The sequence below is a fragment of the Heptranchias perlo genome, chromosome 32 (assembly GCF_035084215.1).
Source record: "Heptranchias perlo isolate sHepPer1 chromosome 32, sHepPer1.hap1, whole genome shotgun sequence".
In the NCBI taxonomy this organism is placed as follows: domain Eukaryota; kingdom Metazoa; phylum Chordata; class Chondrichthyes; order Hexanchiformes; family Hexanchidae; genus Heptranchias; species Heptranchias perlo.
In genome coordinates this window covers 7,890,107-7,904,982 of record NC_090356.1, presented here as the reverse complement: position 1 = coordinate 7,904,982, position 14,876 = coordinate 7,890,107, and the positions used below count along the sequence as shown (strand labels likewise).

The window sequence follows — 14,876 nt, the reverse complement described above, 5'->3', positions numbered from 1 at the left end:
ATGTTGTCCGGGACACCAGGGGAACCCTGCTCTTCTTTGAATAGTGCTATGGGATCTTTTACATCCACCTGAACTGGTTTTACATCTCATACGAGAGATGGTGCCTCCGACGGTGCAATACTCCCTCGGTACTGGACTGAAGGGACAAGCATAGATTATGTGCTCAAGTCTCCAGAGTGGGGCTTGAACCCACAACCTTCTGACTCAGAGTTTCAAATGTCACCCTGCACAAAGCTGGCCTTGCAACTGAAAGAGGCCGAGCGTTCGTATGACGACTGCAAACCAGCTGTGGTTTCTCTTTAGAGAGCAGCAATTGCACATACAGTTTTGCCATGACTGTGCTTGCTCTGGTCTTCAAAATAATGACACTGCTCTTAGTAATCGCTTCACATTTTCTTATGTTCATCAAAACATATCTCAAAAAAGGTGAAATTCACCTCTGGGACCTAGGATCACATCCAGGCCAGACTGTCTGAAATCTGCTCTGTCTGCTGGTTGTAAAGGTATAGAGTTTGGGAGCCTCAATCCAGTTCCTAATCGGGTATGGGCCCACAACGCAACCTTTTCAAAACATGTGAAAGAAAAGAAAGAACTTGCATTTATATAGCGCCTTTCACGACCTCAGGATATCCCAAAGCACTTTACAGCCAATTAAGTATTTTTAGAAGTGTAGTCACTGTTGGAATGTAGGAAATGAGACAGCCAACTTGCACACAGCAAGGTCCCACAAAGAGCAATGTGATAATGATCAGATCATCTGTTTTAGTGATATTGGTTGAGGGATAAATATTGGCCAGGACACCGGGGAGAACTCCGCTGCTCTTCTTCAAAATAGCACCATAGGATCTTTTACATCCACCTGAGAAGGCAGATGGGGCCTCGGTTTAATGTTTTATCTGAAAGACGGCACCTCCAACAGTGCAGCACTCCCTCTGTACTGCAGCGGAGTGTCAGCCGAGATTTTGTGCTCAAGTCTCTGGTATGGGGCTATAAACCCACAACCTTCTGACTCAGAGGCAGGAGAGCTGCCACTAAGCCACAGATGACACCATGAGTGATTATACAGAGGTTAAAGACAGTGACCTTGAGTATATGGGAGACTAAATACAGGCTGAAGACAATGGCTCTTCCATTGAATACTTTAATGATAGAAGAATCTATTCTAACGAAACACACACTTGTACAGCCCCATGGTGGAATAGGCTTTCAATCGTTCTTATTTTTCTCTGGTGTTTTTTTTCTCATTAGGGTCAATGTTTGACTCTAGGATAATAACTTGTTCAAACCCAGAAGAGTTTAAAATATGGATGGCCCATTTGCCAAGAAGAGTTAAGAAGGCCTCCCTCTATCGTCCACATAAACAGCACAAGTTGTCTGTACTGGTAAGCAATGCGCTATTTATTTCGACCTCACAGCATTAGGTCCTGCAAGCTTTAAGATTTAATGCTCCCTGATATGGAATTGAATCACACAGTTCCGGAGAGAGTCCTGGGTTCAATCACTGGTCTGCATTAAGTCAACTAATGTCAGCCAGGGCAGTAGTAGGGACGCTGCAATTGGACTCAGTGACAATGCTGCTATGGAGGAGGGGACATTAACCAGGGTTCCTCCTCCTGATCACTATCCAATGGATCTTGCTGGAGACTGGCATGTATCTGGATTGGGTTCAGCTTTGCTGACCTCATGATGGAATAGTCTGCCAGCGTCCCGTGCCAGTGCTCACACATGAAGATCAGTCATTCAGGCAAGGTACGCCAAGTTCCGCACCCATGAGGATGGCCTCAACCGGGATCTTGGGTTCATGTCATGCTACACGTAACCCCACCAGCGAATAAAAGTTATCTGTTTTTAATACAACGGGTCATTCTCTGTCTTTCTCTTCCTTTCGGATGTTTCTTCCTCTCTCTCTCTGTCTTTTGTTCTGGCCGTTTGTATATTCGGTGGTCCTGTAGGTAACATCTCTCTGTCTGAACACTTTGATTGCCTTGACAACGGGCAGTTGGAAAGATTATCTGTAATCACCAGGTATTGTTCTCTGACTATAAATGCGAAACGTTCAAGGAATCCCACTCACTCACCTGACGAAGGAGATAATCTCCGAAAGCTTGTGATTTTCAAATAAAACTGTTGGACTATAACCTGGTGTTGTAAGATTCTTTACAAAGGTACGAGAAGGCAGTTAGTGGTCCTGGAAATGTACTCCAGCAAGTATCAGCACCTTCAGGAAAGGAGGCGAGGAAAAATTGGGGATAAAAAAAGATATTCAAAAACTCAATAAAAATAGACAGGGAAAAAAATTGGAATTTAAAATTCATTCTAAATCAAAAATGATTGTTTGGTTTATAACTCGCTTTGAGAGGATTGAGAAAGAAAAAAACATAAACATGTAAGGAGCTATGGACCAGACTTTAACTGACGCGTGACTGACATCAGAATCTCCCTATTTGGGAGGTCAAAGTTACAAACCCATACCTTACCACTGTTTGTTGGAGTACCAATGAACTGCATCACTCTATGGAACTCCCGCTTTGAAGGTTTTTCTTTTAGAAACAAAATAATACAGAGAATGTAAAGATAAATGGGACTGGTATGGATTAATGAATAGTACATGAGTAGTACTTCTTGAGGAGTGCTAACTCTTTACTCACTTTCCCATAGTGACCTGGAAGGGATCATTGAGTGAAACTCAAACCCTTCCGGTCTCTTTGCAGTTTGACCAATTTCCTAGGATTTTCCTAGAAATATATTGAGAAACTAGGTTTTCCCTTGTGAACTCTGCCAGTGGATCCAAAACACTGATTTCTTATAAAACCAGGGAAAGATTGCTTCAATTTATTTAATCTTGTTTGTCTGTTGGTTCTGATTGTAAGATTCCTTGTGATGAGATCTGGAAGAAGCAAGAGCTGGAGAAATACCTGCTGCAGAATCCCATTAAAGGTTGGGAAGGGACCCCCATCCAACATCTGGGAAACATCATTTTCTTGTCCATGGTGCAAATCAACTGCGCACAGAGTGAGGTCTGCCACATTTTCATCTTTATGTTAGCAATTGCACCTTGCCTAGTCACCATGGTATCTCAACAAACAGGAATAATACAGCACCTTAGGATATCCCAAAGTACTTCATCATTAACTAATAATTATTTTTGACATGCTGCACTGTTGTTAAGTAGGCAAACACAGCAGCCAATTTGTGCATACAGCAGATGAGATGAATGACCTGTTAATCTGTTTTTGATGGTATTGGTTGAGGGAGGAATGTTGGCCAGGACACTGGGAGAACTTTCATTGAACAGTTCCAAACGGTCTTTTACACTTTTCTTACCTCCTGAAGGCACTTATTGGAACACAGTTCCCTGGGTACCAGGAATCCTCCTTTACCTGGTCAAGGGGCCATTATTCAGATGTGAGCCTGGATAGTGAGGGAATCACAGCCGATTGCGATCCTGTCCTCACCCGGTGTTAACGCACTCTGCACCTTCTGGCAGGAACGGAACTCCAAGCTGATGTTCTCCCTTCTCCCTGGCTCAGGGATGCTGAGGTGAGCTGAGATCAGCCAGCAACACAAACTTAGGACCGTCCTGGTCTTTTTGGCTCATTTACCCACTAAACTATTGGGGGAGCTTTCTTATTTTTCAAGGCTATGTGTTGCCCATTTTTGGTGGGTGATCTATCCGGGCCTTGACTGGCTCCTTGATCCTTGCGTCAAGTGATTCTGCAGATACTCTCCATTCAACTGAGTGATACTTATTCCTCCAGACTTGATGATCTCAGACAGTAATTGACTTGGTCCTGTCCATTTTTGAGGCCTTTACTTTGAGTTTTATTCTATTCCTACTTTGGGTTTTTATTGCTTATGTAATTTTGAATGCACTTCCTTTTTTTTATTGGTTGAATTCTATTGTGAAATGGAGGGGGTGCGGGAAAGACACAGAAGTCTAATAGAAGGCTTCTATTCTGAAAAGGACTGTCATTATTTTTCCCCCCAGTGGATTCCCATGTACTGTCTGAAGCTGAGACGCCCACCTTCTCAGCCTCAACCAACAGCGTGCTAGAACAGCTGCCAACAGATGTGTGATGGTGGCCCTATGCAGCCCTGTGGACAAGTGCCTGGCCTCTCCTTGGCACCTGACCACATCAGGACTCTTGTAATGTTGGAGATCAGGCCTACATCCCATCGTTCCTTGGTGCTTGGTGTCTGTACTCCAATAATGTTGCTTATCGTATACTATTTTAAATGTCAACACCATTTCTCGTTAATATCAGCACGGTTTCTCAGTTTCAATCTTGTCTTTTAACGTTAAATGATACAGATGTTTGAAGAGAGAATCATGGTCTTATTTTCGGATGATCTTATTATACTTTCCACCGATGAGCAGAAAACAGCTGTTCAGTATGAAGTAAGTGTTGCCTTTATGTCAACTGCTACTTTAAAATCATGCAGAGGTGAATGGGCATGACACATAGTCAAATAGTCCACTGGCATTCACTATCTAGGCTCTCACATGAAGGATGGCACTGGGGCAAGTTGCTGGAGGGCTGCTGGTGCCAGTGGAATCAGACACCAGCAGGAATTGGCACCTTCAGGAGAGATGGGGGTAATAAGAGAGAAGATCGGGTGATATGGTAAGAGTAATGTCACCATGGTAAAATTAACATATTTTTAAAAGTACAATCAATGGCAACGTGCTTATCTCCAATGAAGATTTATTATTGAGTATTTTTTTAAAATACAGCTTTGCTTTATTGAACCCCGTGGCCGTGCTCTTCAGCCAGCCTCCCATCTTCCACCCTCCATAAACTTGAGCTCATCCAAAACTCTGCTGTCCATAACCTAACTCGCACCAAGTCCCGTTCACCCATCATCCCTAAGCTCGCTGACCTACATTGGCTCCCGGTCCTGCAATGCCTCGATTTTAAAATTGTCATCCTTGGTTTCTAATCCCTCCATGACCTCACCCCTACCTATCTCTGTAACCTCCTCCAGCCTTACAATCCTCCGCGATCTCTGCGCTCCTCCAATCCTGGCCTCTTGCGCATCCCCGATTTTCATCACTCCACCAATGGCAGCCGTGCCTTCATCTGCTTCGGCTCTAAACTCTGGAATTCCCTCCTCAAACCTCTCCACATCTCCACCACTCTCTCCTCCTTTAAGACGCTCCTTAAAACCTACCTCTTTGACCAAGCTTTTGATCGCCTGTCCTAATAGCTCCTTATGTGGCTCAGTGTCAAATTTTGATTGTTAACTCCCTTGTGAAGCACCCTGGGACGTTTTACTATGTTAGAGATGCTAAATAGATACAAGTTGTTGTTGTTTATTGAACCCTGCGTGTTGTCTACTCCCTTAAGCAAACAGATGACGTCAGCTAAGGTGATCTGGTCAGATCCCAATATTCCAGAGCATTATAGTTAGGATAATCAGTGTCTTTAACACCTAATGATCACAATAAAAGAGTGGGGTTATAGAACTGAAGAAAAATGAATCTTTAACAACAGTTATTCTGTCCCTCACAGGGCAGACTTCCTACTCAAAGTATCAGAGCTTTGGAAAAATCAGCTCGTGTAGGGCACCTGGAGTTTGAAATTACAGGTCAGTCATTTCATTCTATGAACCCCTTCCATTATAACACACTCTTTCCATTTATTGCTTTATGTTGTTCTTATATCCACTGGAAATCTCTAACTTCACTAAGATGAGCCTCTGTTCTAATGAATCTACTTTATAAGTCCCCATCACTCTGTAATTAGGAGCTTAGCGGTTCACTGCCCTGCCTTATGGGTTTCTGAGCCTTACAGCCCAGGAAGGTCTCGTGTCTGATCCTTGTCTGTACTAAGTTAACTAACCTCATCTGGGGCAACATTTTGAACACCATAATTGGCCTCAGCACCCCCCCATATCAACCAGCAGTCCTGCCCCTGATTGTTATCCAGTGCTGGAAAGTGCATGTGTTGTTCTCAGGTTGGGCTCATCCATGGTTGAATAGCCTGTGACTGGTGCTGGAGACTGAGCCCAGGAAGTGGCAGGAGTGTTGCAGTTTACTGCTGTGTTTTGCCTGCTTGTCAAAATTCACGTGCCCACTGAGACTGCTTGAGGAGAAATCTTTTGAAATCAGCTCCGCATTCCTTGGCTAATGAAATGAGCACTCCCCTACACAACAAGCACCATGCAAGAGAGATGTACCTGAGCCCGTCCAAATATACTAGCCCATAATCCATGGGGTCGCAACCATACGGCCGCCAGTTAGACTGCGACTGCCCTTGTTATGTAGATTTTACCTCCAAGTAAAATATTTCCCAGCTCATTAACATTTTTTAGAAAGTGAACTTCAGATCTGGTCCACTAACAAACCACAAGCTCAGCCAGTAGTTTTACAGATCCATCTCCTAGAAAGCTCCGAGCCCATCTCCAGGCAGGCCAGCTGAAGAATATTACCAGCATCCACGGGGCTGGTTGTGCTCGATCGTCCTGCCCTCCTAGCTAAGAATAGCATGGGTGGGTGGTACTGGGACTGGGACTTAATTGGCAAAAATGTACAGCAAACTAAAGTAGAACTTATGTTGATTAAGAAATATGATGGTGTCTTAGAATATCCGAGATCTCTGCGCTCCTCCAATTCTGGCCTCTTGCGCATCCCCGATTTTCATCACTCGACCATCGGTGGCCGAGCCTTCAGCTGCCTGGGCTTTAAGCTCTGGAATACCCGTCCTAATCCTCTCTGCCTCTCACTCCTCCTTTAAAACGCTCCTTAAAACCTACCTCTTTGACCAAGCTTTTGGTCACCTGTCCTAATGGGCACCATTTTAGCACCCGCTATCAGGTGCGTTCCTGGCGGGGGGGTGCCCCGAAAATCGGGGAATCCCGGAGCGGGTCCGGAGCCCGGCTCCAACCCGCCCACTTCCGGGTTCCCCACTGACGCGCCGGCATGCGCACGCAGCCCCCGCAGGTGGGAATCCCGCAGGCAATTAAAGCCAGCGGGATGCCACTTGAAAGTATTTATGTTGATTGTTCAGGTCGTTTACAGACCTGATTGAGCTGTTTTATTAGGAGGGGTGGGATTTTACACTGAACTGAGACTGTTTCCCACACTGGGGAAAACACTCCCAGTTCAAACGGAGGTGTTGCAGCCAGCAGCCTGTGGCAGCTGCAAAGGTTCATTCGACAGGTGGCCACTCCGTCACATTGGACCCTCCACCTAACAACAAAATTCACCGACCTGGAACCGCAACCCCGGTGTGAGGACACACTTACCGACCTTGCGGACCCCCTCAGATGTACATCTTCCGGATGGGGGCCGCCGTAGCCGCAGTCATGACCTCCTCGGACGACGAACAGCATCACCAGCCTCGCCCTCCACGCCGTCCACCTCTGACACGTGGAGCTCCACAACACAGTGCGGTGACACATCCACCTGTACAGCAGGAGGGAGGGCAACCGCAGAGAGAGATGCGTCGCAGAGGGTACTACCCTCGCCACAGGGTCCACAGACCGAGGCTCAGCTTCCTGGACCTCTCTGACCAGCAGTGCACACAGAGGCTCAGAGTCATTCGACATGTAGTCGTGGACATCTGCAGCCTCCTTCATGCCGAGCTGCTCCCTGCTGGCCCGAGCACCATCTTCTTACCTGTCGCTGTCAAAGTCACCACTGCCCTCAACAACTTCTCCTCCGCATCCTTCCAGGGTGCCACCGGGGACATCGCCGACGTCTCTCAGTCGTCTGCACAAAAGTGCCCTGCAAATACACCTACACCCACTCTGCCGTGACACAATGGGTGGCATCAGTTGTGGGTCTTCATAGTGATCCTCAGGAAAGGGCATTATTGCACAAACCAGACAAGATTCGCAAAGACGTGGCAGTAGTGGTGACAATATAATATGTAATGTGAATTGATCAGAAATCAAATATAAGTAAAAACCATGACAAACCCTCAAACACCCTTGTGCATCCCCTTCATGCTCATGACACGTTTGCCTTACGCTTCCTACTGCACATATGTGATGCATGCCCTGTGGCTGCAGCACAGGTAGTGGCAGTTTGAGTGAGGCTGACCGTGAAAGAGATGCACGAGAGGGTGAGTATGTGATAGAGCCATGAGATTGTATGAGGATTGGGTTGAGTGGTAGTGGCGGGATGAGTACTGGCGAGGTGAGTAAGTGCAGGTAAGATGAGGATGAGGTTTGAGTGGGTATGAGGGGTGATGTGACAGAGTAGTGTTGGCAGTGCAGAAGGAGATGTGGGGTGGGGGCGGTGATGTGGCAGATGGAGTGTAGGGGAATGAGTAAGTGTACTCACTTTGGCTGACCTACTTAGGTCATTGGAGTGCCTCCTGCACTGTATGCAGGTGGGCGATATGTTGGCGGTGCTGGTGACCCCCTCTGCCACCTCGAGCCAGGCCTTCCTAGTGGCAGAGGCAGGCCGCTTCCTCCCGCCCGCCGGGGGGAAGATCTCTGTCCTCCCCCTCCTCCTCACCCCATCTAATGATACCTGGAGTGAGGCATCATTAAACTGGGAGCAGCCTTCCCCCTCTGGGCTGCTCCATGCTGTAATTTTTCCTATTTCTTGCAGCATCTGTCAGTGGAGGACTGCCCCTTTAAATAGAGCTCCTCCAGCTGACAGACCTTACTGCGCATGTGCAGCCCGCCCGACGCGCAGATCAGCAGTGGGGAACCCAGAAGACCAGGTAAGTGGATCCAATTAGGCTGCGATCGCACGGGGGGCAGACTGATTTCACCGGGGGCGTTACCCACGTGCCCAATAGCCCCCCCCCCCCCGCCGCGAACCCGCAGCCCTGGTAACATCGAGCCCAATATCTCCTTATATGGCTCGGTGTCAAATTTTGTCAGATAAAGGTCTTGTGAAGCGCCTTGGGACACTTTACGACCTTAAAGGTGCTATATAAATGCAAGTTGTTGTTGTTTTGTCACAAATGCAAATTCTTATCTTTAGGTGATATGATGGAGCCTGTGAAGGTCTCTTGTGCAAAATCAGGCGAATATGAAAAGTGGTTTTTCCACCTCCAGAAGGTATTGTACTGTGATGCAAAACCAGCTTCTGTGGAAAATGAAAATGATTTCAACTTTGTTTTAAGCCTGGAAATTAAACTGTGTGAGATATTATCAGTTGATGGTTTAACCAGTTCATTTGCATGTCGTTTAATTTAAACAGTTTAACGCCTCCATTAAACCAGAGGATAAAGGAATCTGATACAAGCACACTGTGTGTTTATCGCACAGCATAATTTCCAGGCTTATGTAATGTGGGACAAATGTTTCCTTCTATTATATTGGATTGCCTGGGTGCAGCACATTGAGGGAAATCAGACAGGGAGGAAACACACAATTGTAATGGAGCCTGCACCAATTATACAATTATTTAAATTGGCCAGAAAATCAGGCGGACTTCATTACCAGTGAGCGAGTCTCCCTCCCTGAGATTAACAATAGATTTCTATTTATAGAAATAATTAACCTTTTATTGGTGTATCCTATCAAATCGCCTCTAATGTTAAATCTTAGTGAAACCCCAATGGTGTTACAAACTGTCTTTAGGCACCATGATTCAAGACATCTCGTTAATGAGTTGATGCTATTTTGTGTTTCCCTGTCAGCCGGACTATAGCACCAACACTCTGCCTTACAACGGGCAGCTCCCACCTAGGCCACCCAAGAAGAGGAGGAGCTGCTACTACTGAGGTAGTCATTGTACAGACTCAATGCTCAGGCTCTACATCATACGGACCAGTTTACACTTGGAAACTGTGAAGACTTCAGAACTATGATGCTGAAGACACTCATGCAATGTTTGAACATCTCCATTAGTTTTGAAACTGTTTTAATTAGTGAGTCATCGGGACCTTGTTTCTCTACGATATTCATTGTTGGCCTCCCTGTCCCACAAACTCATCTCTAGCCAAAGGGAGATAGACGGGCAACCTGTTTCCTGGCCCCTGCTGACTCCACTCTAAAACTGACTGCCAGAGTGGGCAGCTTGTATCTTTGTCCCATGTTCCCTCCCTCCATCTCACTCCATACAACATTGCAGCTGAAATTCTCAACTTGGTGTGTGGGTAATCGTAGTCAGAAAGTCATGACTTACTCTCTGTGTAGCATGTTAGAGCTACAATGGCTTGAATTACTAAGCCACCAGTCATCAGAACATCACCTCCCAAAGGCCCAGCTAAGTAAGTACACCATCTATCATACAGACCAGGAAGGCTCAATCCCCACCTGCACTGGGTTAGCTCATCTCACCCGACGATGTGATAGAGGACTTTCTCTTGTCCTCAGCACCCCTGAGCTATGATCGTTATGGTGCTGCTGATCGTTAGCTGGGAATTGCGTGTGTGTAGATGCTGGGCGAGGACAAGAGTCAAGCCTGGCTGTCATGCTTTTACAGTTCTACTCCAGCCTCACAAATGGAGAAAGGCCATTTGAGCCAGGTATCCATGGAACTGCAGCCCAGAACGAGTTAGTGCTTCCAGGACCGGCAAGGAGAAAAAAAAAATTATTTGTTCTTGGGATATGGACATCACTGGCAAGGCCAGCATTTATTGGCCTTCACTAGTTGCCCTTGAGAAGGTGGTGGTGGGCCTCCTTCTTGAACCGCTGTAGTCCACGTGGTGAAGGTGCTCCCACAGTGCTGATAGGTATGAAGGAACGGTAATATATGTCCCATTAACATCCTTTTTTTGCTATTTATTCATTTTGTTTTAATTTTTTTTGGCTTAATTTAGCAATGTTGATGACATTGGAATTTTGCATTAGGAGGAGAGGCTAAACCCAGTAGTGTGAGGAAGCTGAACTAAGATCAGTAAGAGAGTTGCTCAGTAATGCTGCATCAGACTGTTGGGTTCAGCAACTTCACACAGCTAATTTTCCCCTGAAGATGTCATCAGTACTTACAGTTCAAGTAAAAAATATATATAATTTTTTTAAAATCAACAAATTAAACTATTTGTTAATGATGACTCTTCACATCTATTATTATTTAAAGGCCCTGTTGCTGCCACTCTTTAACCTTTTGTGGCAGCTTTCAAAACAAGAAACCATGGGCGCTAAATTGGGCCATGTAGCACCCATTGTTTCGGCGCTATGCGGCCTCTTGAGGAGCTAAGATGGCGTCTTGGCTGCGCACGCGCGTTTCCAGTGTGACGTGCGCCGGACGCCATCTTGGTATAGGAATTAGCACATGCGCAAATACCAAATGCCAGTAGCACGTAAAGTAAGGAGAAAATGGAGACAGTCAGTGTGCAACACTGATTTAAAGTGATGGACACCATTTTGGGACTTAACGCTCAACTCAACGCATAGTCTTAACCCCAACCATCTGAATGTGTCTTAGAGTGCCTGGAGAACCCCCCAACAGCGCTATTTAAAGGGATCATGCAGGATTTACAGGCTAGTGCCTGGATTATTGCTTCTGGCTGCCGAGACATTTGTAACTGTTTTTGGAAGTCTCCGATACTTGAATAATAGGACTAGGGGACATAGCCTAACATTTAGAGCCAGGACGTGGCAAGAGTGAAATTAGGAAATGCTTCTGCAAGCAAAGGGTGGTAGAAGTTTGGAACGCTCTTCTGCAAACGGCAATTGATGCTAGCTCAATTGTGAATTCTAAATCTGAGATTGATAGATTTCTGTGAACCAAGGGTATTAAGGGATATGGGGCTGAGGCGGGTATATGGAGTTAGGTCACAGGTCCACCATGATCTCATTGAATGGCGGAACAGGCTCGAGGGGCTAAATGCCACTGCCACTTGCTGCCTCTTGATATGCGCCACCTTCTCCTGCAAGAAAGCTGGACATGTGTCTGGGTGACGTGCCTGTCATGGTTGAATAGCTGCCAGTGGGTGTGGCCTGTGAGTAGTGGGTAGGAGGCTTGGTAATGTAATTACGCAGTGGTAATGTGTAAGGGTGAGAGGAAGCATCTGATTGGAAGAGTTGAGTGCTGATGGAAAGAGTTTGTTGGTATGTGGGTGATGGGGGGTGTGGAGCGAGGAGCAGTGGATGCCGCTGGTAGGAGACGTCACTTGACAGTTGACCTCACTCACCTTGACCACTCATGTCAAAGCATTGAACTTCTTCCTGCACTGCATCCATGTTTATGATGCTGGAAGACCATCCCCCCCCCCCCCACTGCGGATATAGGATGTCCCTCCTTCTGTCCACCTCTTGCACCAAGGCCTCTAGTGCATCAGCAGAGAATCTTGGTGCACGCTCTCTCGCAGGCCCGGTACAAACTCAGATCGGCAGATTGGTGAGGTCTGGCATGCAGATTGGAGGATGTGGATTTCATAGTGCACAACCTTTATTCAATGTTTTAACATAATTCATCAGTTTGTAAACATAGGGACGGGAGCTGCATCTGGTGTTTTGCGTGTGCGATGTCTGATCTCCATTCAGACTCCGTGCAAACAGCAGACTTATATTTTCAGCAAATAACAGCTACCAGCTACCTTTAAGAGATTTTTAAGAGACAGCATACCTTTAAGAGATTGGGGTTGCAACTGCCGGTGGAAAGTGTGAATTGCATTGAATTCTCATGTCAATGCTGATTCGGAAGGCTGTTTGAAGATATGTCCTCATGCCTCACGAAAATCTTGTCCTGCCTAGGCAGGGCCATTGGGCGCGAGGTAATAGCAGATCGCCCTACCCCCGCCCAATAATAGGCCCTATCCATTTTTTCCCCCCTTACTTTTTTTTCAGCATTCAAAGAAAAACCATTCTAAATGAATCAATCTATAAAGATTGTGAAACTTGCTGCTTTGTAGGTATTGCTTCAGTTTTGATAGAGATCAGTTTATTTAGAGGGAATGTGCTCAATGTTTGTAGAACACAACATGGATGAAAAGTTTATACTCCATAAAAAATACTTTATACAAAGTTTCGTTTAATAATGACTGTGAAATAATCTTTTATATCTGTATTGTCATTTATAAATGTGTTTTATGTGAAATGTGCCAGGGCTGGAAAATATTTTTCAAAGTGTTTTTAAAAAGGGTTTTGATGGAGTAGATGGGGAGGAACTCTTTCCACTGGCAGGTGGGTAGGTAACCATAGGACGCAGATTTAAGGTAATTGGCAAAAGAACCAGTTGATGAAATGCACTGTCTAGGCTGAAAGATGAGGAATGGTCACCTGGGTAAGTGTGCTGCCACTACCTGAGAAACCAGAAAAGGGTCAATGCATTGAGCAGCAGAGGAAACAAAGAAGGATCAGAGACGGAGACAAAAAAAAATGACTGATTTAATACACAGGCTGTTAAATGACTGTGGCTAGTCTAAGACTGGCAACATAGAGGTAGTGAAGGGGTCGAGAGTGATTGTGGTGAGTTAGAGCTGGGTGTCATCAGCGTACATGTGGAACTTGATGTCATGTCTTCAGATGATGTCGCCCAGGGGCAGCATGTGGATGAGAAATAGGTCTTAGACTAGCCACAAGGTACTCGACAAATGGACTTTTCCAGCCCTGACATCTCTTTTAGATTTGTAATTTATTTTTATGTTTTTTGTAGGTGTTTGTATGTTGTATAGAATTCTCTGTCATATAGTTAACCCAGATATGTATCGAGTATACTGTAACCTAATGCTGGAAAATATCCTTCACTTCTTCTAGCCCATGTCATTGGATCTTTTTGTTTTTTCCTTTCTAAGTTATTTTACAGTTTTCCCTCTCAGCCATGGTTCAGTGGTAGCATTCTTGCCTCTGATTGTGAGTTCAAGTCCCACTCTAGAGACTTGAGCACATAGTCCAGGCTGATACTCCAGTGCAGTACTGAGGGAGTGCTGCACTATCGGAGGTGCCGTCTGTTGAATGAGACATTAAACCGAGTCTCCATCTACCCTTTCAGTTGAACGTAAAAGATCCCATGACACTATTTCGAAGAAGAGCAGGGGAGTTTTCCCCGGTTAGACCTCATTTTCTCCCCTCCTCTCAGAAAGTATAAACACTCGGGCAAGGCACTGGAGCACAGCTGGTGATGGTGGAGGAGAGCGAGAGTCAGTGGAATGTTCCCCACCCAGTTTGAATCAGCACCTTTAGGAGAGATGGGGAGAAATTGGATTGATGGGGAGGAAATAATATATGAAGCCATTTTTCAATTTAATGAGTAACCAAATCTTTAAGATAGACAAGGAGGATTGGATTTAGTACCGAATAAGCTACAGCAATGATAGGCAAGAAAATCGGAGGAGTAAGTTGTGTGAACGGCATATTGTTACTGTAACCGACTGCATGTTGCATGTTGGTGACTAAAAAATGTAGCCGCCAAACTCCATGAATTACTAGATAATATTCTAAAAGTAATAAACTTTGTAAAGCCTCTGAAAGATAATGCTTTACAGTTATATGGTCAGAGATGTGTGTTGGCCACAAATACCTTTTGATTCATGAGAAAGTTGGCTTTTCGGTTGAAAGGTACTTCAAAGTGATTAAACTCATGCTCAGTTCGCAAATTTCCAGCTACCCTCCAGCTCAACCTTTGCTGCTCTTTTCAATGATTACATACTACTTCTGAAAGTGTCATCTTTCTTAATTATTCAAGTGTTCACTTAATAAATATATTTTAGAAATGAAAGAAATCTCAAAACTATTGTTAACTCTTTGTTTCACTCAGAGCCGCCTCCTATTTCTCATCTACATGCTGCTCCTCGGCGACATCATTTGAAGACATGACGTCAAGTTCCACATGTACGCTGATGACACCCAGCTCTAACTCACCACAATCACTCTCGACCCCTTCACTACCTCTGTGTTGCCAGACTGCTTGCCTGACATTCATTCCTGGATGAGTTGAAATTTCCTCCAATTAACCATTATGAAAACCAAAGCCATTGTCTTCGATCCCTGCCACAAACTCTGTCCCCTCGCCACTGATTCCA

At 45.4% G+C, this 14,876-nt stretch overlaps 1 protein-coding gene across 3 annotated transcripts in view; it reads left to right on the top strand.

The window, feature by feature from the left end:
* LOC137300979 (probable pleckstrin homology domain-containing family N member 1) overlaps window positions 1-14,584 on the top strand; it is a 31,207-nt gene extending 16,623 nt beyond the window's left edge. For all 3 annotated transcript variants that reach the window (XM_067970282.1, XM_067970280.1, XM_067970281.1), the window contains 6 exons: window positions 1,249-1,382; window positions 2,871-3,017; window positions 4,313-4,399; window positions 5,514-5,589; window positions 8,945-9,021; window positions 9,606-14,584. In XM_067970282.1, the coding sequence (XP_067826383.1) occupies window positions 1,249-1,382; window positions 2,871-3,017; window positions 4,313-4,399; window positions 5,514-5,589; window positions 8,945-9,021; window positions 9,606-9,689 (605 nt within the window). In that variant the 3' untranslated portion in view covers window positions 9,690-14,584. The remainder of the gene's footprint in view (window positions 1-1,248; window positions 1,383-2,870; window positions 3,018-4,312; window positions 4,400-5,513; window positions 5,590-8,944; window positions 9,022-9,605) is intronic.
* Window positions 14,585-14,876: the final 292 nt, after the last annotated feature.